The sequence below is a fragment of the Lepidochelys olivacea genome (genome assembly GCF_965140295.1).
Source record: "Lepidochelys olivacea isolate rLepOli2 genome assembly, chromosome: 18".
Lineage (NCBI taxonomy): Eukaryota > Metazoa > Chordata > Testudines > Cheloniidae > Lepidochelys > Lepidochelys olivacea.
This window is the reverse complement of record NC_140428.1, coordinates 21,495,394-21,522,307: the sequence shown is the minus strand read 5'-3', so window position 1 is coordinate 21,522,307 and position 26,914 is coordinate 21,495,394. Positions and strand designations below refer to the sequence as shown.

The 26,914-nt window shown below is 48.8% G+C and overlaps 1 protein-coding gene across 1 annotated transcript in view; it reads right to left on the bottom strand.

Annotated features, from left to right (window-relative positions):
* The window catches only part of PLEKHN1 (pleckstrin homology domain containing N1), a 42,393-nt gene that overhangs the window by 5,246 nt on the left and 10,233 nt on the right, over positions 1 to 26,914 (bottom strand). The window contains exons 3-13 of the mRNA XM_084651658.1: positions 23,456 to 23,602; positions 22,639 to 22,719; positions 21,038 to 21,125; positions 16,012 to 16,136; positions 12,957 to 13,106; positions 12,080 to 12,160; positions 5,358 to 5,427; positions 3,460 to 3,614; positions 1,984 to 2,184; positions 1,116 to 1,379; positions 25 to 177 (exon numbers count right to left, since the gene is read on the bottom strand). Coding sequence (XP_084507784.1) covers positions 25 to 177; positions 1,116 to 1,379; positions 1,984 to 2,184; positions 3,460 to 3,614; positions 5,358 to 5,427; positions 12,080 to 12,160; positions 12,957 to 13,106; positions 16,012 to 16,136; positions 21,038 to 21,125; positions 22,639 to 22,719; positions 23,456 to 23,602 — 1,515 coding nt within the window. The remainder of the gene's footprint in view (positions 1 to 24; positions 178 to 1,115; positions 1,380 to 1,983; positions 2,185 to 3,459; positions 3,615 to 5,357; positions 5,428 to 12,079; positions 12,161 to 12,956; positions 13,107 to 16,011; positions 16,137 to 21,037; positions 21,126 to 22,638; positions 22,720 to 23,455; positions 23,603 to 26,914) is intronic.

Below are 26,914 nucleotides of genomic sequence, written 5' to 3'. Positions count from 1 at the left end.
CCCACGGTCACATACATATAGTACCTCTTCTAGGAAGTCAGAGTCTGCAACCCTGCCCCCAGAGGTGGGGGTTGGCGTGTAGGGGTCAGCGTACACGGGAGAGCGGGGCGGGGCTGGTTTCTCCAGAGAGCTGGGAGCTGCCAGAGTCTGACTTTCCCCCAAGCTCCATTGATTCCGCTGAAAGGAAGAGTCAAAAAGTTAACGCCAGGTCTCGCAGACACACTGATTCATTCAGGGCCGTGGGGTGGGATTCCCCTGAAATTCTAACTCCAAAAGCAACGCAGTCCTAAGTAATGGAATCACAGAGCTCTGGCTCTAGACCTGTGTATCACTGGGGACTGAACTCAGCATCAACAGCAACCACTGGAGTTAACGGGGTAACTCCTTTGCTTGTGAACCAGTAGTAGGCTATTATCCTTGGTACAGCTTGATGGAAACAGATATGAACACAGGCACTAAGGCAGTGCAAAACATACCGCTGGCCTCTTCCCAAGACCACCTTCACAATGTACAGAGCCCTAAGCTGCAAGAAAAGGTTACATCCGTGCTTTCCTATCTGTAACTGGAGCTAGAATCAGCCAGTTAGCTACAGAGCCTGCACGGAGGGCAGTGGCTAATTGCTTTGCTTACACTTAAAGCTGGTCCTGCCTCTCTGATCTTCTAGAGACCAGATTTATCTCGGAAAGGCTCAGAAAGAGGAGATGCCCTGTCCTGTGCCACAATAATGCCCCCTTCACCATGTAAACCCCTCTTTACCAGCAGAGCTCCAATCAGAGCAGCACTCACACAGCCTTCGGGCTCAGGGTCCAGGAGCAAGTGAGGGGTTAATGAGCCCTCGCTCCATCCAAAGCAGAGATGAGCCCATCCTGTTTCTCACTCCTGCCCCCAAAACACCTGCTATTGTGGAAGTAAGTTCCTGTGAGTTGCCCTTTAAGGGAAGTGAGGCAGAATGTAGGGCAGGAGCATGGAGAGAAATATGGATGCCTCTGTCGGCAGGTGACCAAATCCCTTGGGTCCATCTAGTCCCCTCCCCTCCCCACCACGAGCGTGCTGGCGTTGGAGCAGAAAGGCCTCCGCCACGTCATCTGCATCCCAGTGAGATGAGAAGCCCTTACGTTGTTCGAGTCCAGATGCAGCTGGGGGACCCCTGGGTTCTGCTGGGAGCTCCGTGGAGAGTAGGGATCATTGTACACTGGTGACAGCAGCTCCCGGTTGGGGTTTCCGGGAATGAGGCTAAACACAGTCCTTTCCGAGTCCTGGCTGCTGGGCTGCGGCTGCTGGGCAGGTCCACATTTGCCTTTGGACTTGCGAGCGCTGCCGCCCCTCTTCAGTTCTGGTTTGGGGATCCCGGTACTTGGCCAGCTGGGGTTTGCCAGGCACTGAAACAAGACAACAAATGCTGTGGACCAGCTGTCCTAACAGGGAGAGTCCGGGCACACGTCACCCACAGGCACACAGACGTGATTAGGCACACACCTACCAGAATACACACATGCTCGTGTTACAGTGAGCGTGAACTATCAGGTGACTGTGCAATTAAAGGACGAATTTTAGTTCCTAGAGGCAAAGGGGCAGAGTTACGGGTGTGCGGTAATTTTAACTTGGAGAGTCTCTGACCTTTCAGTGCCTTCCCATTGTATCCTCACCATTCTTTGAACATAGCTTTTTGGTGTGGATTTAATACAGACTTCTAGTGTAATATTAATGAGGATACTGATCTGAAACAAGGTCCAATCCCCGCAACTGCTTTGGAAATTCCCTTGCTGATCTAAACTCTCGTTTAACCAAATTAAGCCAGTGGCCCCTATTCCATCTGGTTAATTGCATTTAAATTACTTGTCAGGCCAGTGCATCAATAAGTAGCTTTCATTCAGCTTTACTGGCCAGCGGCGCAACCCCGCTTCTGTTGAACACACCCATTCCTCCCCAACGTCAAAACTGGTTCCCTATGTATGCCTCAGGCTCCCTGGAGACCTCACTTACATGGACAGGCTGGGCATAGCCGGGGGACAGCGGGTCTTCGGTCACGGTCACTCTGCCTTCAGGCATCAGAACAAATGATTGCTGGTCAGGGATGGAGCCACTGTGCTGGGAGTGGTGGGTTGAGGTGGTAAGTTTCCCTCGTGACGTCCAGGAGTTTGTCCGCCCATCGGAGGTGAGTGAGCCTCTCCCGCTGCCTGGGAACTACATTGGGCATGGTTAAAAATACCAATACCGCTCATTGGTAGATTCAGGCTCATCCATTCCCCACAACATCCCCCAGGCTCTGACAGAGACCCCCAGTGGTCAGCTCGCCCTCAGATCCATGGGCAATGCCACGTTAGTGTTGGCTGCGCTTTTAATGTCTTTGTGAATTTGGTGCTGGCCTGACAGCCCAGTCCCCTCACTAGGCACAGACCAGGGCCATGGCAAACTCCGCTGGCAGCCTGAGAGGGAGGCGCTGCCCACCAGGTGTGGGAGAGGAGTTAAGTGCCCATGAACTGCGAACCAGGGTGCTATACGGGGGCCAGCTGCGATGGTGGTTTGTGCGGCGGGGACACGTCACCCTCGGGAACTGGAGTGAAACCCATCAACTCATTGCACATTGGACACTGGCCAGTCGTCAGATGGGAAACAATTTTGCTCACTGCCATGCTGGGCTATTCGGTGAAAGACTGCTCTGGGGAGTGGGGAGAGGAAAGGCTGCGGGTGGGACTGTCTCAGGGGGTGGGGTGATGAGAGTCAGAGTGAATCAAAGGGCCTTCATTGACCTTTACTCCATCCTTGTAATTTCTAATGAGACTCCTTTGACATCTAAGCCCCATCTCCCCTTCATATATTTCTGCTGGCAGCTGCTGCCCTAATGCTGATTTGGGCATATCAGTGCAGATGCAGCTCAGATGAACTAACTCTCCATCTTTAAGAAACGAGCAGGCTGAGGTTTAAATGACGAGACGCTCAGCAGGGGGAAAATGTCCTCTGCTAATTCCCAAGCCCTGAACTCATTTCCGCTGCAAATGGAACAGGATGAGCTGGGGATGAGGGTGGAGAGGTGTGTCACCAGCGCTTAATTTGTGCCCGGGCTGAGCCCCGGCATCTCTAGGCTTGGCAGTTCATAGCCCTAGCACCTCGGGGCTTGCTGCTTCATTTATGAAAGCAGAAAAATTGCGTGAGTCCCAGCACCTCTTCCATTACAAGTTAAGCACTGGCTGCCACCTTTGTAAGCCACCATTATTGTCATTGTACCAATGCATCATTAAAATTGCACAACAGATTCATAATCTATGGCCGGGAATCTGCTTTTTATAGGGCTCTAAATATAATCTAAAATGATCAAAGACTTTCGTTAGTGCCTTTCAAGGTGGGACTCAAAGCAGTCTTGTGTGTCAGGGCAGTCTCATGTGACTGGAGATACGACAGCTGGGAGTCCTTGAGGACACGCACTGATTGCCAGGCTGTCCTGCAATAAATATACATTACCTGCCCAAGGTGTGGTGGCTTTGATCCCGAGAAGCTTTCTGATCCTGAAAGGGAAGAGTCAGCATTTCGAAACTGGGCTGTTTTAAGGCAGTACAACCACTCCTGGTAATCTTCGTAGCTGGGGCAAATGACCTGGATTGAGTTTATTAGTCGGCCTGGAAGTAAAATAAATCACATGGTTAATGAGGCAGATTGAGAGTCTATCTTTCTCCGCTCTGAAATCCACTGAGGACTAACTTCCCCTGTAAGCATGAGGACTAACTTCCCCTGCACGAGGTCCAGGCACCAAAACAAGGTGTAAGTAGGACGTAAGTGCTGCACGGACGTTGGTACTGGGTGAATTTCCCCTGTTGTGCATCTACCCTGGAAAAATCAGCACCGGCATTTCAGCAACGGGCCAGCTGCTGGGCTACAGGTTTTGAATTATTAAAGAGAATTAAATATGTTCTTAAACTTAGTTCATGAAAGCTGGTCTCTCTCACCAACAGAAGTTGGTCCAATAAAAAATATGACCTCCCCCACCTTTCTCTTTAGTTCACCAGACACAGAATTCTGTAAATCTTCTCTTTTTTTAAAAAAAGTGAGAGTTATGTATATGTCATTTCAATAATTACAATACAGTAAAAGTTGTTTTATCTGGCATGTTGGGGGAGGGAGGGTACCAATAAGTAAAAAATGCCAGTTAACTAAGAGGGAGGGAGTTAGGGTGCAGGAGGGGATGTGGGGCTGGGGTATGGAGCGCGGGTTCTGAGAGGGACTTTGGGTGTGGAAGGGGGCTCAGGGCAGCGGGTTGAGGCTTGGGAGAGGGTGCGGGGTGCCGGATCCGGAAGGTGCTCACCTCCGGTGGCTCCCCGCAAGCGGTGACCTGTCCTGGGCTCCAGCTACTCCTAGGCGGAGGCATGGCAGGTGGCTCCGCGTGCTGGCACTGCTGCCCACAGCTCCCATTGGTCACGGTTCCCAGCCAATGAGAGCTGCACAGCCAGCCAATGACGGGCAGCGCGCAGAGCCATCTGTTGCACCTCCGCCTAGGAGCAGCCAGAGGCCGGGACAGGTCATCACTTGCGGGGAGCCGCCTGAGGTGAGTGGCCCCCAGATCTGGCACCTGACACCCCCTCCCGCACCCAAACTCCCACCCAGAGCCTGCACTCCACACCCCCTCCCATGCCCCAACACCCTGTCAGCCCCTCACCAACCGGACTATAAACCAGCATTTCAATGAAGATCAGAAATGCCAGTTTATAGAGCTTTCCAGTTGGTGAAGTGCCGAATAAAACAGCTTTTACTGTACTTAAGTTTAGGCATAAATTAAAAGGGGACACAGTCAAGATAAAGAAACAATCATAACAATTGTTCCTCCCAATGTTTAGTCAAATAATGATGCTTTAAAATCACTGGGTGTAGTAGAAGAAAAATAAACAGGACAAAATAACTGTGAAAATTGTTCTGAATTCCGTTTTATCATCAACATTTAGAAAGTTGAGATTTCACTGAAATTTCCTGTCAAAATTCAAAAATAAAAGTCGAGCAGGTCTCGCTGTCATCATGGGGTGCCTGCTGTTGGATTATTTTTGTATTTCACACAGCTCAGATAGTGAAATTAGACTAGTAAATTTCATTTCCTGTTTGTACGGGGTCAATTCATTTTCAATGTCTGGCTCTCACGCAGTCGTAAAAAATGGTTTCTGAACACAGACTTTTCACTGGCACAATGTAAATATGTTTCCATTGAAGCAAACATTTCTGCCCAGATTAAGTTTTGGAACTCTACCACCACCCTTCTACATAAAAATAAAGCTCAGAAGGAAGATCTTATTTTGGAACCTAAATTTTAAATGACTGAATCAGATTCCCATAACTCAGTCTGACTGTTCTTAACGCAGTATCCATCAGTCACGTACCTTCTATTAGAAAGGAGCTTTTTTGGTTTTCTTCAAAATGAACTTGTATTGCATTCAGTGGCAGTTCTCCCTGTTTGTAGAAAGGAACAGGCTTAGAATTCCACAGCATGAGAGCATTCAACATTTCCCCTCTTTTTACTTTTTAAACTTCAAGCTGTCCTTGTCTGCATTGTAGCATCTGAACCTGTAACTAGGAGCAGGCTCCCATTGTACGAGGTGCGGTACACGGACATCAGGAGAGACAATGCAGAGATTATAGTCTAAATAGACCAGACAGCCAAAGGTGGAAGAAAGGAAGCAGTATTATCCCCATTTTACAGATGGGGAACTGAGGAAGAGAGAGACTAAGGGCAAAATTTTCAAAAGCACCTAAGCGATCGAGTCTCATTTTCAAATGTGACTCAGGGCTTGCCTACACAAACTATTAGGCTATGTGCCTCAGTGGCAGTGTAGCACAGACACCTCTTAGGTCGACAGAAGAGGTGTGAAAACCCCACATCCCTGAGCGGCGGAGTTAAGCCGACCTAAGTCCCCGTGTAGACAGCGCTAGGTCAACAGAATAATTTTTCCGTCAACCTACCTACCACCTCTCGGGGAGGTGGACTACCTACGCTGAGAAGAGAAACCCTCCTTTCGGTGTAGATAGCGTCTACACTGAACCACTACATCAGCACCGCTTCAGTGTAGACAAACCCCTAGTCCTCCTTGAAGCAGGACTAGCTCAAAGCGCATTAACTAACTGTTCACACGTGTCCACAGGGTGCATGTGCACAGTTAGAGGGTGGCAGGCTAGTGCAGGGTAGATTCACACCCAGCTTGCCACAGTTTGAGCTGACAAGCCCTTTGTCTGACTGAGAGTCAATGGGATTTAGGCACCTAAATCACTTTGGTGTTTTCAAAACTCTGCCCCTTAGAGTAGAATTTTCAGAAAGTATTTAGGTGCCTAAATACCTTTAAAAATCTGGCCCTAAGTGACTTGCCCAAGGTCACACAGACAAGGCAGAGTCAGGAATTGCACCCAGAAGGTGAGTCTGACCCCAGTGACTTAGCCACGAGCCCAGTCTCTCCTATGAATTTTCACATAATGCACAGAAAAAAAATGCCTTTAAAAAAACTGTGACTGTCGCTTGAACGCCCAAGCCATGGAAATTATATATAAGGAGTCGCCGAGCTCTGACCTATGGAAAACTTTTGCTTTCTCCTGTGCCACTATTTTCAAATTCTAGTGATTTTCTGGTTGGTTTCCCCACATGGATTGTAAACATTGCCCTGGACAACACTTTGTTTGGTCTGGTGGACAGAATAATAAGACTAATGAGGACATTATCACTAGTTATGAGTTTAAAGATTAATATACCTTGACGTGCCATTAAGTGTCATTGAAGAGATTTCTCTCTAAATAAATCATATACAGTGGTAGTGGCATGTGGTGAAATAAAATACCTAGGACTGTCCAGCTTTGCAAACATAAATCCTCTCAACAGGTCAGCCTGGGAAGTGCTATTTTCTCCATTTAATCAACAAGAGAACTGAAGAAGAGATGTTAAGTGACTTGCATAGAGACAGTCAGAGCAGGGATTAGAACTCAGCAGGAGCTACCATATGCCATGGGTTTGATAGTGTCTTTACATCAGTGGCATGGCCTTTCAGGAGAACTTCTCCCAAGAGCTACTACAGTCAGGGTATCAGTTAGGGTCTAAACCCCATTTTCCTTTAGTACCCAAAAACTTCCACTGAATTTTAGGTGCACAACAGATGCAGGATCGGTCCCTATAAGAGCAGCTGACCCCTGGATTGTAAAGCCGCAGCTCGCTGGAAACAATTCACATAAGAGATTTATTTATTTTTTAGTATTTCTCTCTTTTTTTTTTAAGTAGGGGAAATGGCAGGACACCAGGATCTTTGTTTCTTAAGAGCCCTGTTTACTTGCAGCCTGATGTCACCACAGTCTTGTTTGTGAGCGAAGAGCAATTTGCATGGCAGCCAGTCGTGTTGTCTCTTGGAGAGGCTAGTGACCTGGGAGTGGGGAAGATGACCCAGGAACTAATGAGTGCTTAAAAAACAAAGGTCCAGTTTCATGCAGACATCCCTAGCGCTTAGGCTGGGGAAGGGACACCTATGAACAGGAGATGGGCAGAACTGATTCCAAACTGAAAGGCCAAATTCATCTACTGAGGTCCGAGGAGTTACCTTTAGCCCAGTGTACCCAAATGGCTCAGTGCAGTTCAAAATTTTCCAGACCTCACTTGTTCTTTCAGGGCCAGATCTTCCCTCCTATTTCATTAGTGCATAATTTTTTCCATACATCCCAATTAATTGGCTCCTTGGCCTGATTCTCAGCTGCCTTGTACAGTGCAGAGCAGGTGTGAAATGCTCCCAAACCAGAACAGTAGCATTTTACAACACCCTCTATGCTGGAGTAAGTCACTGCACAAGGCACAGGACAATACAGATCCAGGCTCTGAGCATATATAATTATCATGCATATCAGAGGCAGGCAGAAACCACCAATGAGTCTGTAGAGTCAGAACATACACCCCATCCCATTTGGGTTCCACACCCCTTTGGATTTGCCCCTCTGGCTGCCGTGAAGAGGGATTTTGAATAGATATGACTATGCAATAAGCAGAAATCAAATATAGAATCATAGAATATCAGGGTTGAAAGGGACCTCAGGAGGTCATCTAGTCCAACCCCCTGCTCAAAGCAGGACCAATCCCCAATTAAATCATCCCAGCCAGGGCTTTGTCAAGCCTGACCTTAAAAACTTCTAAGGAAGGAGATTCTACCACCTCCCTAGGTAACACATTCCAGTGTTTCACCACCCTCCTAGTAAAAAAGTTTTTCCTAATATCCAACCTAAACCTCCCCCACTGCAACGTGAAAATATGTTCCTGCAGGTTCTTGCTCTGTGCCGAAATCGAGGGCTGTTTGTTCATCGCGCACTGCGTGGAAATCACTTGTGAAAATGTGCAGGCTGGCACATTTCATTCTCCTTTGCGAACCTGGCCCTCGTGGGGAAGGTTGGCTTTGGGAACGCGCCGGATGTTTGCCGTGTTGTACAGTGCCACTGATGTGAAACCGGGTCTGCTGAAGAATGGCGCTAGAATAGTTTCACTGTAGTCCTGGGTGCTTCTTTCCACGGTCCTGGGGCCTCTGTAATAGCAGCTAGCCGTACACTGTCTCCTGGGGCATTTCTTTGCCACATTAAAGGACAGTGAGGTAGTGATTAGACCAACAGGGGAAACCTGAAAGTCAGGACTCCTGGGGTCTGATCCTACCCCACGCTGGATCCTCGTCCTGGCGCTGACACCTGGTCTGTGTGTGACCTTGCTAGGGAAAATCCAGTCACTGCTCTGTGCCTCAGTTTCCCCAGCGGGATAAGAAAATATTACTTCCCTGCCTGTGAGGCTTTCACGAATGCGTGGGTGTGAAGCGTTGCCAGGCGCTGGGCTGGAAGGTGCTGGGAATGGGCTCAGAGTGCCGGTACCTTTATTGTTCCAGCACATCTCGGTCTGACTGGAGTAACCACACCCTGATTACTAACTGCACTGCGAGCGTGCGGCTGGGAAAGCTGCTGCTGTGCAGAACATTCTCAGCCCGCGTAGGCAGGGAACGGCTCCCTTTTGCCACCCTCCCAGCATAGCAAGTCTGGGGAAATAATGCCAGCCCTCAGCAACGCCCAGCATTCCTGCTTGTGGGCAAGCCTGGTACAGAAAGGCAGCTTTCAGGGTGGGGGTGGGGAGCCTCTGGGATTCCCATCTCGGCAGTCTCCAAAGCCCCAGCGCATCGGAGTAATCTGCCCTGCAGCTGAGGAGAGCTGGTTGCAGCCTCGGCCAGGGCCCATCAATGCTGTGTCCGACAGACCCCCTCACGGCACCGAACCCGGGACACGTCCAGAAGGCAGTGCCAGCTGCTTGGTAGATGCTGCCTCAGGCCCGTGGCCAGCAGAGGGGCCTGCATAGCAAGAAGGGAGGGAGGTCGCTCAGCGAGAGCAAGGGATGGGCCTATCTGCCTGGAAGCGAGGGGCAGTGTCTCCTGGGAGAAAAGGCGCATGATTATCCAGTACTTTATCCCCTTCCCTCTCCCAGCCACACGCTCCCCTGGCTCGTGGGGGCATCTCCAGCTTCGGTCAGCAGCCTCGCTGTTCACTCCCGACTCCGAAGGGAAGAAGAGCAGTTCTGTTTGCAGTCCTGGGCAGTGCAGGCCCAGCGCGGCAAGCTGCTGAGCGCCCAATCCCCCTCGGACTCCTTCCTCTCGAGGCAGCCCCTAGGCTAGGGGAGGAGTCGTCAGAGCCCGGTTCCTGTGGCACAAGGACTGAGGGGGCATCGCTGTCGTGGCCTGAGAGCTGCTTTGGTCGGAACCGCCTCAGCCGCCGACCCCTCACTGGGCATCTAGCATTGCTCTTTGCGAAGCCGGGGGAAGGGGCTGAGATCTCTTCACACACACCCCGTGCTCAGCTTCGCTCGGTGAACGAGGTTAGCAATCCCCAGGTGGGGAAAACACACAGGCAGCTTCCCACGGCCTCCACCTCAGCTGCTTTGGGCTCCTCTCTCCCTCCTCTGGCACAGAGCTGGCTTCCTCACACGCACAGGCAGCTCCTGCTTTGCAGTCCCAGGCCGAGCCCGGGGGCCTTTTCCCATCACAGGTGAGTCAGAACCTACCTGCTCCATCCAGGGGGACCTGACTTTCCCCAACCGCCCCCCTCCACCCCCACCCCAGCCGCCGCCAACGGCAACTCCTGCCATTTGCATGGAGCCCAAGAGGAAAAGGATCTGGTGCTTTCTTCCCCACCCCATCGCCCTGGATCTTAGCATCCACACTCAGGGCAGACGCCTTGGCAGGAGGATCCTGTGCCTTGACATGTCTGTGGGAAAGCAGGTCCCTGCTGCAATCTCACGAGCCTGATGAATCACAGCCATCAACTCCGACCCAGAGGAACTGCCTTGGAGCAAAGCCTGGCTACCCCGGCGGGAAGGAGATGCCAAGGGGGTCGGGGGGTCTGGTACCACTGGCCTAGGATTTCCAAAGTGACTAGTAATTTTAGAAGCCCAGCTTGAGATCTCTTAAAGGGGCCCTAGACTCAGCTCCAGGCTCTCTGAAAGCCAGGCCACTTTAAGGGGTTTCAAGCCGAGCAGCCAAAATCGCTCAGTTGCTTTCGCCAAATGTAGGGTGTTCTCTGGAGGGGAGGGGGAAAGTTATCACTGGATTCCTTCTCCCCTCACCCCAGTCCCAGCCCTCTTCTCCAGCCCCTGGGGCATCGAGTGTCCGGCTACAGTCACAGCTGATGCTAAGGCTGCTGCTCATTCCTTTCCTGGCTTCCAAAGTATGTCCCCACCCCGTCTCCCAGGGCCAAGAGGGAGCCACTGTGTATGGTATGTCAGTGAGGGGCATTTCCCAGGACCTTTGTCTTTGTGAGAGGATAGAAATACAGACCCCCCTCCCAGCCCTCTGTCCCTTCTGCTTCTGTTGACTCTCTTCCCTCCAACATCTTCTGTAGGAGACAAGCAAACTCCTCCCACCTCATTGCAAACCCACTGAAACATTGCAAAGGGCTGGCAGCTTGGCTCACGCTAGGATATCATGGGGTACTCAGTCTGTGCAGGGTCAACACTGGAATTATTGGGCCCATCAGAATTTCCCCACTTGGCCTCTCCACTCCTCTGACCTCTCTCTCCTCTACAAAGCCAAGCTCGATGGCATGGTGCTTGGAATTTTTTCGCACAACACACTATCAACCTGTGGAACTCCTTGCCAGAGGATGTGGTGAAGGCCAAGTCTATAACAGGGTTGAAAAAAGAACTAGATAAATTCATGGAGGATAGGTCCATCAATGGCTATTAGCCAGGATGGGCAGGGATGGTCCCTAGCCTCTGTTTGTCAGAAGCTGGGAATGGGCGACAGGGGATGGATCACTTGATGATTACTTGTTCTGTTCATTCCCTCTGGGGCACCTGGCACTGACCACTGTTGGAAGACAGGATACTGGGCTAGATGAACCATTGGTCTGACCCACTGTGGCTGTTCTTATGTTCTTATGAATTGCAGCCACCCATCTGCACAGGAGCTCCTGGCATTGCTCCCACCAGTAGAGATCAGCCCAGTGTTGACTACAGTAGGGAAACGCCATGGATATTTCCCATTGCTACTAAGATTTTCATGCCTTTATGGGCAGGTCCAGATGTTGTTCTGGATCCTCACTCTTCTCCCAGTACCCTGTGCGGCACTCTTCAGCTTACGGTAAAATGTATTCAGTGAAGACAACAAGCAAACCCAATACACCTAGCAACCTCAGCTCCAGCCAGCCAACGCCCTGTGCCCCTCCCCCGAGAAACCCTGCATCACAAGGGCCATCTCTGCCTGAGCGATTGCAAGCCAGCCCAAGGTGAGCGGAGATTGCTGGGGAGCATTGCAGGGTATGTCTCAAGCTGGAGAGGATTGCAGCGTTGCCACCCAGCCAGTTCTGAGCCACAACTAAACATAGAAGCTGCCTCCTCCCAGACACTGAAATACCCAGGCAGTGGACTCCCTTCCCCCTGGACTTTTGTAAGGTGGTTCTCATGGGAGGATACCTTACGACATCCCTGTGCCACAGTGTTGGCTTACTGGACACAGAACAGGGTTGCGGCAAAGGGAGAGAAAGAAAAGAAGAGCAGAGGGGGCCTGAACGAAATAAAGTGAAGGGAGTTTGGGGAAGAGAAAGGTCTTGAAAATGCACGTACCTTAAAGTAGAGGCCATTGCGCTCTTCGGAGACGATCACCAGCGTGGACGGGTACAGGATCAAAAGCCTGTCGTGCTGCTCCTGAGACAGCCCAGGGGAGGTGAGTTAGCATCAGAAGAGGCAATGGGAAACAACTAACGGCGGGCCCGATCCAAAGCGGATGGACATCAGTGAGAGGCTTTGAATTCTTTCCACGGGCAGGGTCTAGGTCCGTGAATTATAGGTGCCCTTATTCTTCCACAACAGCCAGAAATGCAGCTTCCAGACAAGATTCCAGCTGGCTCCAAAATTCTAACTTGACCCTGCCAACACTTACACACATGCTTAACTTTACGCCCGGGTCATCCCACTGAGTGCAATTGCTGCTCATGTGTGCAAAGTTAAGCACACACTGAAGTGTTTGCAGGATCAGGGGCCTATGATTTTTCCTTCTAGGGAATTTGGTGCGGGGGTTGACGTTTCTTTTAGTATATGAATCAAGCTGTTGCTTTCCCTCTCTTTCAACACACACACACAAGTCATGAATTTGCACATCACAACACACCTGGCACCTCGACTGGTCTGGTGCTGCTCTCTAGCTATGCCCAGTGGCTCTTGTGTTGATCCAAGAGGCACAGCCAGCCCAGGGGACACACAGGCACTTCCTTGCCTGCAGTGCTAAGGCCGGGAGGGCAGGACGGAAGATTTGCTTTAGTAACTAGGACAAATATGGGAAGGGGTCTGAGTGGGAGGAGCCTGCTAGTGCAAAGAGGAGGAGGGCTGAAGAAAATGGTACCCCCTATTGGATTCTCATTGTACAGACAGATTTTTTTCATGTTACTGGATCATTAACTTTTTTCTGGCAATAGCAAGTCACTTCATTAATTCAAGGCCTTACCTGGAAAGGCAAATGCTGCAGCTTCACTTTGGAGACGCAGAGGACATCACCTAGGGACTCCCGTTGGGTCCCTCTCCATTCCTGGACAGGCATGTTCTGCACAGACCACCTCAGTTCCTCTTTCCCTATGGAGTTCTGCTTCCAGTCGCTCTAAGGAAATGGGGAACAATGAGCAGGCGCATGAGAACCAGGTGGAAGGAATGGAAAAACCAAGCCTAATCATGCGAGAACCTTCTCAAGCCCTAGAGCCCCTCCCCTGCCTGCTGTCCCCTCCCCCCCGCAAATTCAACTGGAAGCTAAACTAAACCACGTTTTAAGGTCTGGAAAATTCCATTAACTGTTTTCTTCTCCATCATTTAGCATATTTGCATTGCAGGACTATCGCTGAGAGTGGGAGAGTTTAACTAGAAGACAAGCTGGTCTCAGGATATATTTCAAGCTTGGCTGGAAGCAGGAAAGAGTAAAAACCTGGAGTGAAAACAAGAGTTCCATCCCAGAATTAATAATAATTTGCCTCAGTTTCCTTGTCTGTAAAATGTGGTTAGTTCTCCAAGGCTGTTCTATGTATGAAAAGCGCTGGATGCATGCTGAGAGAGAGGAAGTGATTGGCCTAGAATCCCACATGGGGTCAGTAGCAGAGCCAGGAAGAAAAAACACAGCTCTTGACCTTCGTCCTGTTTCCGAACCACCCTCTTCCTTCGAAAGGTTTTGCAGATTTGGGAAATATGCAGAAACAACCACGATTTGGGGTGTTCATTCAAGCTGAAGCCTAACCTCTGAACTTCCCGAGGTTTCTCCATCATTACAGCTCATTCCTATTTTCTTCCATTAAACACACCCACCATTACATCCTTTTAAAAGGCCCCACACATGCAAAAGCTCAAGAACTCAGAGACATGTGCAAAAAGGAAGTTCCAAAATTAAAACACACACACACCCCAGAAGTCCCCCAAGCTTCCTTCAATTCCCAATAATGGATTCTTGGGTCCCTTATCACAGAAACTTCAGTTTCGCTCTGAGGATAGGCCACCAAAAAAAAAAAAAAGCAAACATGAATGTCCCGTTTTTTTTCTGCAGTAAAAAGAGTTCTCAAGTGACAACATTGTCCTCATGCAAGTTGTTTGTGTGTCTATCTGGGGATGTTTTGGCAATGACAGCATAAAGGGGAGGAGGCAGAAGAGAAGGTGGGGACTGTATATTGCCCATGGACTTAAACTTATAATACAAGCTGATTAACAAATGAGAATAAAGGAAACCAGATCTATGCTCTGACCTGTAATTGAAAGATCTACCGTTACTTGTTTGGGACATTTCACCTGTTGTAAAGATCCATGATTATCTATGGCACTAGCTAAAGAATAATAAAGAACAATAGTCCAACAAAAGGCCATTGATGCAGGCAGTAAGGGATGCAGGCTATAATAGTCATGGGGTAGAAGGAGGGACATTAGCTACAGCCACTGTGCCCACTCTACATTGATTAATGCTAATTATAAGACAGTGTCATCTAATGATTAGCACAGGAGACTGGGAATCTACACCCGCCTTTGCCACTGTGTCACCTCTCTGGTCCTCCTCCCCCTTCCTTGTGTAAACTGGGGGTGTACTACAGATCTCAGGATTAATGACCATTTGCACGTAAAAGGCTTGATTATCAGCGGTGCTGACAGATGAAAATCCACACGCCTTTCCAAAGCCTATTTTTACAATAGCAACAGGTCCCTGCCTAATAAAATCCCAGACTGCAGCAACCCCTGACTGACAGCACAGCCCACGGACTCGTCAAGCAGGTTCTCTCATCAGCTTGACAGCCGATTTCCTGTCTGCTCCTGGTGGCCTCCGTCAGCAGAGAGATGTTTGATGGGCGTGGAAATCATGCAGCAGCGAGCGCTCAGCTGCTAGAGGCAGACTAGAAATTATGAGGGGTTGGCCTGTCAGACAGCCTTGCACTTCTGTGTTCCAGGCCCGATGATTCATGCTGAGAGCAAACTGACGAGGGTGGCTGCGCTGGTGGTTTGGCAGGGCAGGAGAGATTTTGCCCAGAAAGAGTTTCTAGGTGAAGGCCTTTGAAGGGGCTTCTGATTGGACAGGTAGTTGTGGGAACAGCCAGTCGGTATTATGCATTTTATCTCAGATACATATGACGTCTAGCTGTGAGTGCAGCCCAGGGCCACGCAGCGCAGACGGCTAAACCTGATGGAGCAAGGCTTTCCCTTGCAACTGGAAAGGAATCGGACAGCGGTACCATTTCCCCTCCTTCCACAATCTTTGACGATTTCCCTTCTTTCTACTTTAGCCCTCCTTACCTGATCACTACAAGTGATAAATTAGACCAAGGGACTGGGAGTCAGGACGACTCCTGGGTTCCATCCCTGGCTCTGCCACTGCCTGACTGTGTGACGCTGGGAGAGTTACCTAACCCTCTTGGTGCCTCAGTTTGCCCCTCTGTGAAATGGTGAGGATAAGAATCAGCTGCCTCATCAGGGTGTTGAGGGGCTTAAATAAATGCGTGTAAGGTGCTTGGAGGTCCTCAAATGGAAGGTGCTGTAGCAGGGAAAAGTTAATATCTGTCATCACCATTCCAAGCCAGTATTCTCTTCCAAACCTGGCTCGGCACTACTCCATAATACCAGAAGGGGTTACTACTGAGCGAGGCAAGGCATCTTGCTTTCCCTCCTCCTTCCCCCATGCTTCCAGCTCCTGCTGGCCCATGGAGAAAGAGATCAGAACCACAGCTGAAGCCCAGGTGTCCTGCATGTCATCAGCCTTTGGCATTTGCAATTAATAGTTTACACTAGCCGACGGAATTGGTCACTAGTGGTTGCATGTGAGGAGGGGAATTTAAGGTGCTCCCAACTCCCCGCTAAAGTGCTCAGCTGCTTAACCCGGGTCCCCAGATATCAGGAGTAAACCACTGTGTCATGGTGGCACAAAGGATTCTGGGACACAGAGGAAGATGGGCTCTGATAGCAGGGCCAAGGTACGCAGAAGGTTGAGACCAACTGATTGAAAGCCTGAGATCACCCTGTTCCCGACCACGGCCCAGGTCACTAACCTGAGAGAGGAAGGACCCGTCCAGGTTTCCCCCATTCAGATGGATCTGTTTCTCCAGGTGATAAAGCCATCGCTTGAGCTCCGACTCGCTGGGGCAGTACACAATGAGGGGGTTCAGCAGGGGACCTAGGGACCCAAGGCAGAAGATGATCTGAGCATATCCTGCAAAATGCTAAGTTCTACAAAGGCACTGCATGCAGCACCAAAGGGTTAATCAGCTCTTCCCTGGTTGCTAGGCAATACTGTACAGCGCTCAGCCAATGAGAGAGGTTGTTCTGATGATGTAGCACTTGTCATTGGCTGAGCCTAAGGTCTCAAGTTGCTGGGAGAATTTTGTAAGAAGAGAGTTGTCCACCTTGCTAATGTAGTTCTTAAAGGGGCACTGTCAGGTAGAATTAGGTCCCAAATGGTAGGTAGAATAAAAACACAGCTTTTATGAAACCGGAGATCGCTGGAAATGTTTTTATTTCGTACAAAAATCCAGTCCAAAAAAAGTGGTTTTAAAATTCCTCTGCAACCCTAGCAATGCCTGAGAAATTGACTAGCCAAAGGGCGAGAAACAAAAGGGAGCTGAAACAGACTATTTTCACAATCTGATTCTAAGCTGTACGACAGGTTTCAGAGGAGCAGCCGGGTTAGTCTGTATCCGCAAAAAGAAAAGGATGATTTAGTTGGGGATTGGTCCTGCTTTGAGCAGGGGGTGGGACTAGATGACCTCCTGAGGTCCCTTCCAACCCTGATAGTCTATGATTCTATGACTTGTGGCACCTTAGAGACTAACAAATTTATTTGAGCATAGGAGGTGCACAATAATTAAAAACAAACAATAGGGCAAAGTCAGTCCACTTTTTAACATTCTTTCCTCTGTAAATATTATAGGTAAAAGAATAAACATTTTCATAGTTTTTTGTTTTCTTTTAAATAATCTTACAATGTTCCCTTAATAAAAGCAGTTGGGATTTCCTCTGTTGTGGCCAACTTTCACTGCTCGCTGCTGAATTTTTAAAAACCCTCCATAAATGTGAGCAATGTTTCAATTGCCATTACAGGCAAGTACAAAATTGCACCAATCCCATGCAAAATGTTCTCAGATTCACCAAATAGCATATTATGGTTAACCCATTTGTTATGTATTTGTCACTTTCGCTTTTTTGTCGAAAATTCACATATGTGGCTCCAGGGGCTCTAACAAACGGTTCGCTTACAGCATTACTGAATAAAATTTGTGCCAGACAATGTATAACGGCTCTCAGACAGAGCCTTGCCGTATGGGACGACGCTAGCCATGGCTGATTTTAATGTTTCAAGCTGTCATTTCCTTAGTGTGCATACCAAAAGTCTCTCACACCTCTTACCAGCCATTATGATGTCACCCTAGTGACGTAAATAAATTGCTTCCAGCAGGCTGCGTAATGTCCACTACCATGAATAATTAACTAGATGCCTCTGATTAAAACTGTATTCGGTGCACTTTAAATAAGATTCTGATTTCAGCATCTGCACGGTTGGAGAGCGTTGAGATGAGAAAATTCACGATATGCCAGCATAAAAAGTCATCCTCATCAGGGCGATACTTTGCCTTTCTGTGAAACCTTTCATCTCAGAATCCCAACCTGTTTTACAAGCGTTAATTAATTAAGCCTCTCAATACCCCTGTAAGGCAGAAAAACTGCCACTATGTCCATTGTACAGGTGAGGATATTAAGGCACAGAGCGGTTACGTGACGTGCTCCTTTAGACTGCAAGTTCTTTAGGGCAGGAACTCCCTCTTGATTATACGAGTTTACATAGCAACTAGGACAATGGGCCTCAATCTGACTAGGATCTCTGGGCCTTACTGTAATATTAATCACATCACATAATGTGTCTGGGACAGGAACAGAACCTAGAGTGTCTGGCGCTGAAATGAGATTGCCGGGATCTAGGTTGGATTCCCTGCCATAGAGTCCCTGTTTGACCCTGTGGCAAGTCACTCAGCCTCTGTGCCTCAGTTTCCCGATCTGTAAAGTGGGGCTATAGCACTGCCCTTCCTCCCAGGCATGTTATGGAGATAAATACATTAATGCCTGATGTGATCAGACTCTATGGTCAGAGGGGCAACACAAGTAGCTAGCTAAATGCCCAGTCCCCTGCGCCATCCAATAGGGCATGACCCTTGACCTCCTGCTGGGTTTGTTTTTACAACTTTCTCAAAGGCTAGCCAGGAAAACCCGTCCAGTGGCTGTTTGTGCTGCCACATCTAAGCCAAGCCTTAAAGGGAGAGAAAAAGAGAAGAGAAATTCATGTCTCAGCCTGAAGCCCTGGGACATATTCTGAGCTCCTGTAACAAGCTGCTCGGGTGGATGTGACACTAGACCACGGAAGGGGGGCTGGTAGCTCAAGGCGTCACCTTCTGCATTCCCCAGCGCCCCAAGAGTATGTTTGTTCTGGAGTCAGGGTGAATCCAGGTTTATGAACCTTTCCCAGCCCTGAGTTCCTCTCTTCCATTCCACCTCCCCTGGCTCTCCCCTGACACTAACGTAGTGGGGCCCACAGGCTGGAGGACACTGATGCAAGTCATTGTGGCGGATGGTGCTTTCCCAGGTATGACAGGTTTATTACCAGACCAACTCTTGCTGCACTAAGAAACCAAGAGTGAAAATTATTGGGGGGAAAGAGGGAGGAGCAGGTGCAGGGGTGAAGGTGTTGAGCAGAGACATCCTGTGGGTTAGAAACCCAACGCTGGCTGCCAGCCCTCTCGTTCTTAGAAGCCTGTCAGAGATCAGAGGCACTAGAGGACTTCTGTGTACATCAGAGAGCTCCGTCCTTACATGGCATCTCCACTGTTGGCTGACAGCGTCCGATGATGATACCGATAATTATACAGTTGCCAGCAGCTGCAGAATTGCACAGGAGAGGCACAGGAATTCATAGGACCCTGCCAAAGTCACTGGCTTTCAGCAGGGGATGATCTTGTGTCTAAAGCACTGGACTAAGAGTTAAGAACCAGAGGTTCTCTCCCCAGCTTTGCCACTGACTGCCTGTGTAACCTTGGGCATGTCACTTACCCTCTCTGTGCCTCCGTTTCTCCCTCTCTAGAAGGGGAATAATACTTAATGGCCTCACAGAGGGAGGTGAGGATTCCTGAGTGCATGTTTGTACAGCTCTTTCCATTTTCAAAGCACTAAGTATCACTATTTCTTCCTGACCCCACCCCCATCTATATGTATTCATATTATGGTAGTGCTTAAGGGTCTCAGTAATGGATTCGAGCCCCCTTCGTGCAAGGCGCTGGACACTCAGAACAAAGAGAAGGTCCCTGCGCCACAGAGCTTCCAGTCCAAGTAGAAGAAGGGAGACAACAGATGGATACAAGCCATGGGATCTTTTTCGACCTTTGTGTGTTAGATCAAAGACACGCCCAGGCAGCAGGATAAGCAGTGGTCACACCAGCTGCCTAATCAAATAGGAATTTTAATGCATTTTACCCAATAATATATTGCACTAAGCAAACTAATTGTAAATTATGTCCAGGTTTAATGCAATATCTTTGATCTGAATCTCTGGAGGACTGCGCATCTAAATGTGGTTTGAACATCTCACAGGGTAAGTAAGTGGCAGCCCACGGAGGTGAGTCTCAGAACCTGGGTCAAGAGACTCAGTCTCCCAGGGCTGGCACAACAGCACTAAAAGTAGACATTGCGGCTCTGGCTTGAAAGCCCCCACCCCATCCTTAGAGCCTGAGCTCCAGCCCAGGCCACAACATCTATCCTGCTATTTTTGTCCCCACAGAGACTGAGTCGGTTGACCTGGGCTTTGAGACTCACTCCCATGAGTTGCCGCTCGCTGTGGAGACAGACTCACACTGGCCCAAATTGGAGCAGAGACATAGAAACAGTTTTGCTGCTCATGCCGATGAACTGGTACCTGAGCACTGGGCAGTGGGTGGGGGAAGAGAACACACTGCACAGGAAATGCTGAGCCACGAGGCTGTGACCCGCCAAAGAGTTCCCAGGATATCCATTCGGGATATAGCAGCCTTGGGGGCATGGGAGGTTTCGCAAACCTCAGAAGCTATTTCTTGAGCTGCTAAAGGTGGCGGACCTTTTCCCTGCAGTGTAATTTTTAGCAGCTATGGTCTAATCAATTGTCCCTCTGATTCAGGTAAAAGAAATTTTTTTACTGTGGTTCTATGACTCATTTCCTAGCCTGGCTCACCCGAGCACATAGATCCCAGGTACCGTGCACAAATTAGCTTTGCCTGCATCATATCTTTATGGATTGTTAGTTACCTCTGCCTACCACTCTCGGTGGCTCTGGTTTGCCGTAATTCAACAATGACTAAGCCCAAGTGAGCCTTCAGCTGCTGGGCAGGCAGGTTGTTATCCCAGGAAGCCTTTTATAATGCGAGATGACTCAGAATAAAATTCAAAAAAGGGAGGAGGACTTTGGCAGAAGGGAAGTTGATTGATGGCTATCAAGTCCTGATAGGGCAGTTCTGATGCTACCGACTGAGGATAAAGAGCATCTCTCATTGCTATTGTTATTAGTGGTCTACATGAAAGGGTCCCCGCTTGGCCCCGCTGTGCAAGGTGCTGTACATACACATAGTAGGAGACAGTCCCTGCCTTTAAGAGCTTATAGTTGAAACAAACCACACAGACAAAGGGAGCATGCTTATCCCTGTGCCAGAATGAAACTGGGCACCCCAAGGCACGAAGAAACTGAGTGACTGGCCCAGAGTCACACAGGGCTGGGAACGGAATCCGAATCTTTGAGGCCCAGTCAGCCTTACCCACCAGACCATTCAACTCTTTCCTTGCAGTTCTGAACATTGTCCTAGAAGGGAGGTTTGAGAGCAGAGAGATATGGGGGAGATGGGCTGTCAAATAAGGGTCATAATAAGGTTAACACTCTGTGCAGTTCAGAACCTATTCTCTGAAGCACCCTTTCGCCTTGGGATAGGGCTTCCCACAAAGCATGGCTACATCACGACCAACTCATGCTTCCTTCTCTCCTCAAGCCAGAGCAAACAAAGCAGCACTAACCTGTAATGCGGAACGCATGTTCCTCCTGCCCTGCGCTCTTTGCCTTTTCGGTTTCACACACGCTCAGCTCTTTCAGTGGCAGCAGTCCCTGCATAAGCAGAACACACCATTATTACCTCGGCAGCTTGCCTTGTGGGGCCAAAGCCCTCCTTCCAAAAGGATCCGACGTCTGCAAACAGGCACCCTCAGGCAGTTTGGGCTCAGACTGTTAGCTTGCAAAACCTCCTCCAAACGGAAATATTTTGGGCCTGATTCTCTTTATTCTAATACAAGGCCTCGTTCCACTGCAAAGGGACCTAAGTGTAAATGAGCATCAGACCTCAGTCAACTCCCATTGATTTCAGTGGGGTCAAGATTTCATCCTTCGTCTTTAACATCAGTGAGAACCGGATCTTGTTGTTTTAAAATGTTCCTCTGCAGTCATGGAAACCCAAACAAAACAGGGCTGGGCTAGCGCAAAAGAATCAGAAAGTGAAACTGACTAGAGACAGAAAGGAAAATTGACCAGGCTACTTTCCATGTCCAAACTGAGCTGTTTGCAAAATGTAAACAAATAGCATAATGATGACAAGTGTGAATTCAGCCCAAGTGCTCATAGTTCGGCATGTACTTAAATACCTCTCTAAATCCGAGCTGTAAGGGGCATTGACCACCATAATATCTAGGTGCCAACACCGGTGAGTAATTCTTTCATAATTCCCTCCGTATTAGTCTAAGGGACTGTTAGTAACAAAGACAAAGGATTTTTAAATACGGTTGATATCTTGACAATGTGTCTTCACACATGAAGGCCGGTTTGCTGGGTGACTCAAGAGGTCGCCTTGTCATAATGAATTTACCTCAAGTGACTTAGAAGGCAATAAATCATTTCAGAAGGGGCTGGATTCTGCAAACATCTGCAAAACAGCCTTGCACAATTTCACTCGCTGAGGGAGGGGAGTGCTTTGTTTTGGAAGGACATACAAAATCTCCTTTGTTTTTTCCTTATCAGCAGCATCACGGTAAAAGATGGGTAAATAGATTTGGTGCCTGGGGTAAGTTTTCATCACGATTTTGCAAGGCTGACTGAAGTATCCTCCCCTTACCTTCCCCTCCCCCTGCTTCTCTCTTGTACCTTGTGCTTTAAGGCCAAGATTTTTTTGGAATTTTTTTTTTAAGGCACTATAGTTAGGCTCCCAAATATCATGGCACCCACATTAGTCGTTTGATTTTCAAAAGTGCTGAGCACACTACAGCTCTCGTTAAGGCCAATGGGACTTTCTGGGTGTTCAGCATTTCTGCAAGTCTGGCCATTTATCCGGGTGCTTAAGTATTATTTTTATTTATTTGCATTACAGTATCATCTTCAGGCCCCAGTTGTGCTAGGTGCTGTACAAACACATAGCAAGAGACAGGCCCTGGGCTGAAGAGCTTTCAGCCTGCATGGACCAGACAGACAAAGGGTGTGATTGGAAACTGAGGGACATGACTTGGCGGAGGTCATGTGGCAGGTCCAGGAACAGAACCCAGACCTCCTGACTCCCAGTCCAGTGTGCTAACAAACAGCAGCCTCTTGACTGACACCTGTCCCTTCATTTCATGGCAGTGGAGAGGCACGTTACCTGATAGGTCAATCCATTCGAGCCAACAGACTGAAAGTACAGGTAGGACTGGAACAGTTCCAAGTAGCAGTCATTCACCTCCTGCGGGAAAAGGACATGGTGAGGTTTACTTCAGGGGAGATACACTCCCCAGGCTTCACTCTGCTCTGGGGGGTTTACTGGATAATGGGCCGAACAACCATTTATGTCAGTAACTAAAGGAAAGACCCAGTCTGTTTCCAGGCACAGCTGCTAACCACGGCCAAATTCTCAGACAACTGAGCCCTAATTTACCTGTGCATGGTACGGGAACAAAACATCCTCTAGCCCGTGGGATGCTGCGAAGGAGAAGCCCTTCCTGATATCCTCCTATCCTGGAGCTCCCCTCTATTCCTGAACCCAGCAGTGCTAGGTTAAGGCAGGATCACCTGGGTCAGCAGCCCCAAGTCCCTAAATACTTCAAAGCGCTCCCAAGATGCCAACCCCTCCCTCAAAAATGAATGAGGTTTGTGTTGTGGAAGGGACCCCCGGCATTCCGCCACACCAAGCCCCACAACCAACCCGCAGAAATATAGGCCAATCCTGCTCCCATTGAAATCAATGGCAAAACTTGCCCTGATTTCAGTGGGGCAGCATCATAGCTGATGTGAGTGAGCTGAAAGCACCATGTTTATTATTATTCCAGGCCATGTTTGATCCATCCCTGGGAGGAGAATTAGGTTACTTTTCAAACAATCTTTTTCTCTACTGAGATCGATCAGCTCCATCTCCTCTCCGTTACCAGGGGAAATAGACCCGTGCAGTTACGCTGTACGCATCCAGATGCACAAGGGCTTACCTGGCAGTGCTGGAATTTAAATTTGACCTTGGAGTAATAGATAATTTTCCCCAGATTTCTTACGACCGTCTTCCTCCGCCCTTTCTTGAACAGGCTGGGAAACCGCTGGTCCAAGTTTTCCTTTTGATTTTCCTGGTTCGTGATATTCTGTACCAAGGAAAAAAATAATCACAGAGCTGAGTGCTGGTGGGGCCCATCAACATCTGCAAGAGATGTAAGCAGAGCTGCCTTTCTTTAGAAAGGGGTCCTGGGTGAGTGCCCTGGCTAGGTTGTTTGTTGTTAGGTCTCCATGCCAGCCTGGGAGCTAGGATTTTATTACTACTGCAAGACCTGGTTCCCTCACTATCCAGGGGGATATTTTAAAACAAACTCAGATCATCTGGTTGGTAGAAACAAGTGCTATATTTTAGGCCTCTCAACTTCGTAGTCACGCTCCACTTACCAAGCTGATTGGTTTAATGTGGGCCTAACCCAGTTCACTTGGACAAGGAGTGACCCAAGATGTACACAGCTGAGTGGTCTCAGCTTATAAACATTTGTGCAGTTTCTTTGGTTTAGCTCTAACTGGGCTTCCTCCTACCCACCTCTCCCTGCTGATCGATTACATCCCCCCTCCTCCTGTGTTTTTAAATCCCTGCTGTTTATAGCTGCTAATAGCTATCCGAACACAGGGTTTCACATTTATTGGGATCAGCCCTATACTACCACACCCATCCGTGTTCTCTGCAGCTTCCACTGCTTTAATCTCTCCCAGCACACCTTGGAGCTAAATTCCCTCCCATTGTGTGTCTGCTCCCTGTCGGATCCACACCAGAAAGGCACAAAAAGAGCCGTGCAGGATGCAGACATGGGGAGAAGTCGATTAAAAAAAGTGCCTATGGAAACCATAAGAGAGAGAGAGAGACTGGGCTGCAGCTAGTAGCCACAAGCGTTGCTCTGCTACCCAGTGCATTGTGTCAAAAGCAGGCGGTGTGCATACCACCTTCACAGAGCACAGCTTGACAACTACTGGGGTAGCACAAGGAGCAGAAAGCATGTTGGCCATAATGCCCGCTGAAGGTAACAGGATCCTGTCCATTGACAATAGCCATTGGGTCAGGCCCCAAATGAACGTGGGCTAACGGAACATGGTGGAAGGGGTGGAAAAGACGGTTCCTCCAGAAATGGTTTATTCTAGGGAGCTCCTGGTGGCTCAACAAATCCAAGGCTGAATCCCCTGGCAGAAGTTGCCCTCTGTAAAGGCAGTTGTGATGCATTCAGCCATGAGTTTGCCCTTTGTCAGTGCATCCTCTGGAAAAGGTGAGGAGAAGCCAGTGGGAGCCAGAGGGCTGGGAAGAGACAGACATAAAAGCGTGGTCTGGCAATCTCGGGGGATGCTGCTTGCATCATTTCCTGAGTCCCAGGTGTACAGAAATTTGTCCTGTGGTGCAATGGGCTGGGCTGGGGGGTTCACACACTATTCAGTTCTGATGCCCATCACTGCAGGATCTTCTGAGCCCTCTCCAGCAGGGCATAAACCAGCACCTGGGACATACAGCCTCTGAGAATTTCTTTTGGAAAGAGCAGTTTCAGTGCATGTTGTTTTGGGGTCTTGTTTTGGGGGGGGTGGGGGGATGTACCCCATTTAGACTTACATCCTGATGCCCTCAGTTGGCATGTGCTTGAGTCTTGGAGTTCAACTGAACCATTCCAATTGCGCAGCAAACAGAGAAGGCCAAGGAGAGGCTGCATGGGGGCCATGAGACATCCCGTGTCCTACAAGGGCTGTGTACACCAAGGCTTGCCTTGCCTTCATGACTTATCTGGAAGCAGGGGGGGGATGGGGTGGCTTCCTTCCTCCACCCCAAATCTCCTTTGTTCTAAAAGTTCATGATAAGATGCACGAGCACCCCATCAAGCCTACATGCAGCCTGTGATCAGGTCGGCATAAGAATGTGCTCTCTGAGATGTCCATGTCCCAGCTCACCTGGAATGGAAATCTGCTCTATGAGGAGGCCGAGATAGGGTTCATATCATGTGCTTGCCAAGCAGGGAGGTCATCCAGCAGCACCCCTCTCTCCAGGTGGCAGGGCTACCAAACACATGACAGTACTAGATGATGGGCGTGGGGAGGGGAGCAATTTAAGGCTTAAGTGTCAGAAAATCCCTTCTTTCCAGAGCAGCATTTCCAGGAACAATGAATCCAGACACAGGCGCTGCAGATTGATGAGGGGGTCGAGTGACAAACCAACAGCCCTGTACATACAGGCAGCCCAAACAGCCAGCGCTTTCTCAGAGCTTATGGAGAACCTGACTAGTCCACATGGGCCCATTTGTAATGCTCGGTGCCAAGGAGACAGCTGCAAAAGCCCCATGATAAATGAAGAGCTGCAGCTACTAACCAGACCCATTGTGCTGCGGCCTAGGTGAGTTCACCCATCAAGAAGAGAATTATCCGCTCTCAGGTTAGAGAGGAACTGGTTAACCAGTGACAGGCTGCTAATGGTTTTTGGAGTCCTTTATCTGCAAAAGCCAGGAGTTCCTTTCACAGCTTAATTTAATCTAGATAATTACTTTTTGTAAAGCCCAAGTAAAATCCCCCAGCGCCCCAGAGGGCTTCATCAGAATGCTTTCCTCTGGTTTCCAACTGTCTGTAGACTAATCAACATCTATGCACAAAGACAGGAGGACTTGTGGCACCTTAGAGACTAACACATTTATTTGGGCATAAGCTTTCGTGAGCTGCAGCTCACTTCATCGGATGCATGTAGTGGAAAATACAGTGGGGAGATTTATATACACAGAGAACATGAAACAATGGGTGTTACCATACACACTGTAACGAGAGTGATCAGGTAAGGTGAGCTATTACCAGCAAGAGAGAGAAAAAAACCTTTTGTAGTGATAATTAAGGTAGGCCATTTCCAACAGTTGACAAAAGGATTTTTTTTCTCTCCTGCTGGTAATAGCTCAGCTTACCTGATCACTCTCCTTACAGTGTGTATTGTAAAAAGAAAAGGAGTACTTGTGGCACCTTAGAGACTCTCCTTTTCTTTTTGCGAATACAGAATAACACGGCTGCTACTCTGAGTGTGTATTGTAACATCCATTGTTTCATGTTCTCTGTGTATATAAATCTCCCCACTGTATTTTCCACTTTATGCATCCAATGAAGTGAGCTGTAGCTCACAAAAGCTCTTGCTCAAATAAATTGGTTAGTCTCTAAGGTGCCACAAGTCCTCCTGTTCTTTTTGCAGATACAGACTAACACGGCTGTTACTCTGAAACCTGTCATCTATGCACAGTGTCAGAGAACATGTGACTGGAGGTGGGAACCTGCTAACTGCCAATTAATGAGCTCACCAAGAGGCAATTAAGTGCAGAAAAAAGATTAAATATTTGCTACAGGCTGCTGTGGAGGGCTGACTGATCAGCTGCCAGTGGTGGAAGAAATAAAGAATGTGGGCTGATAAGACACAA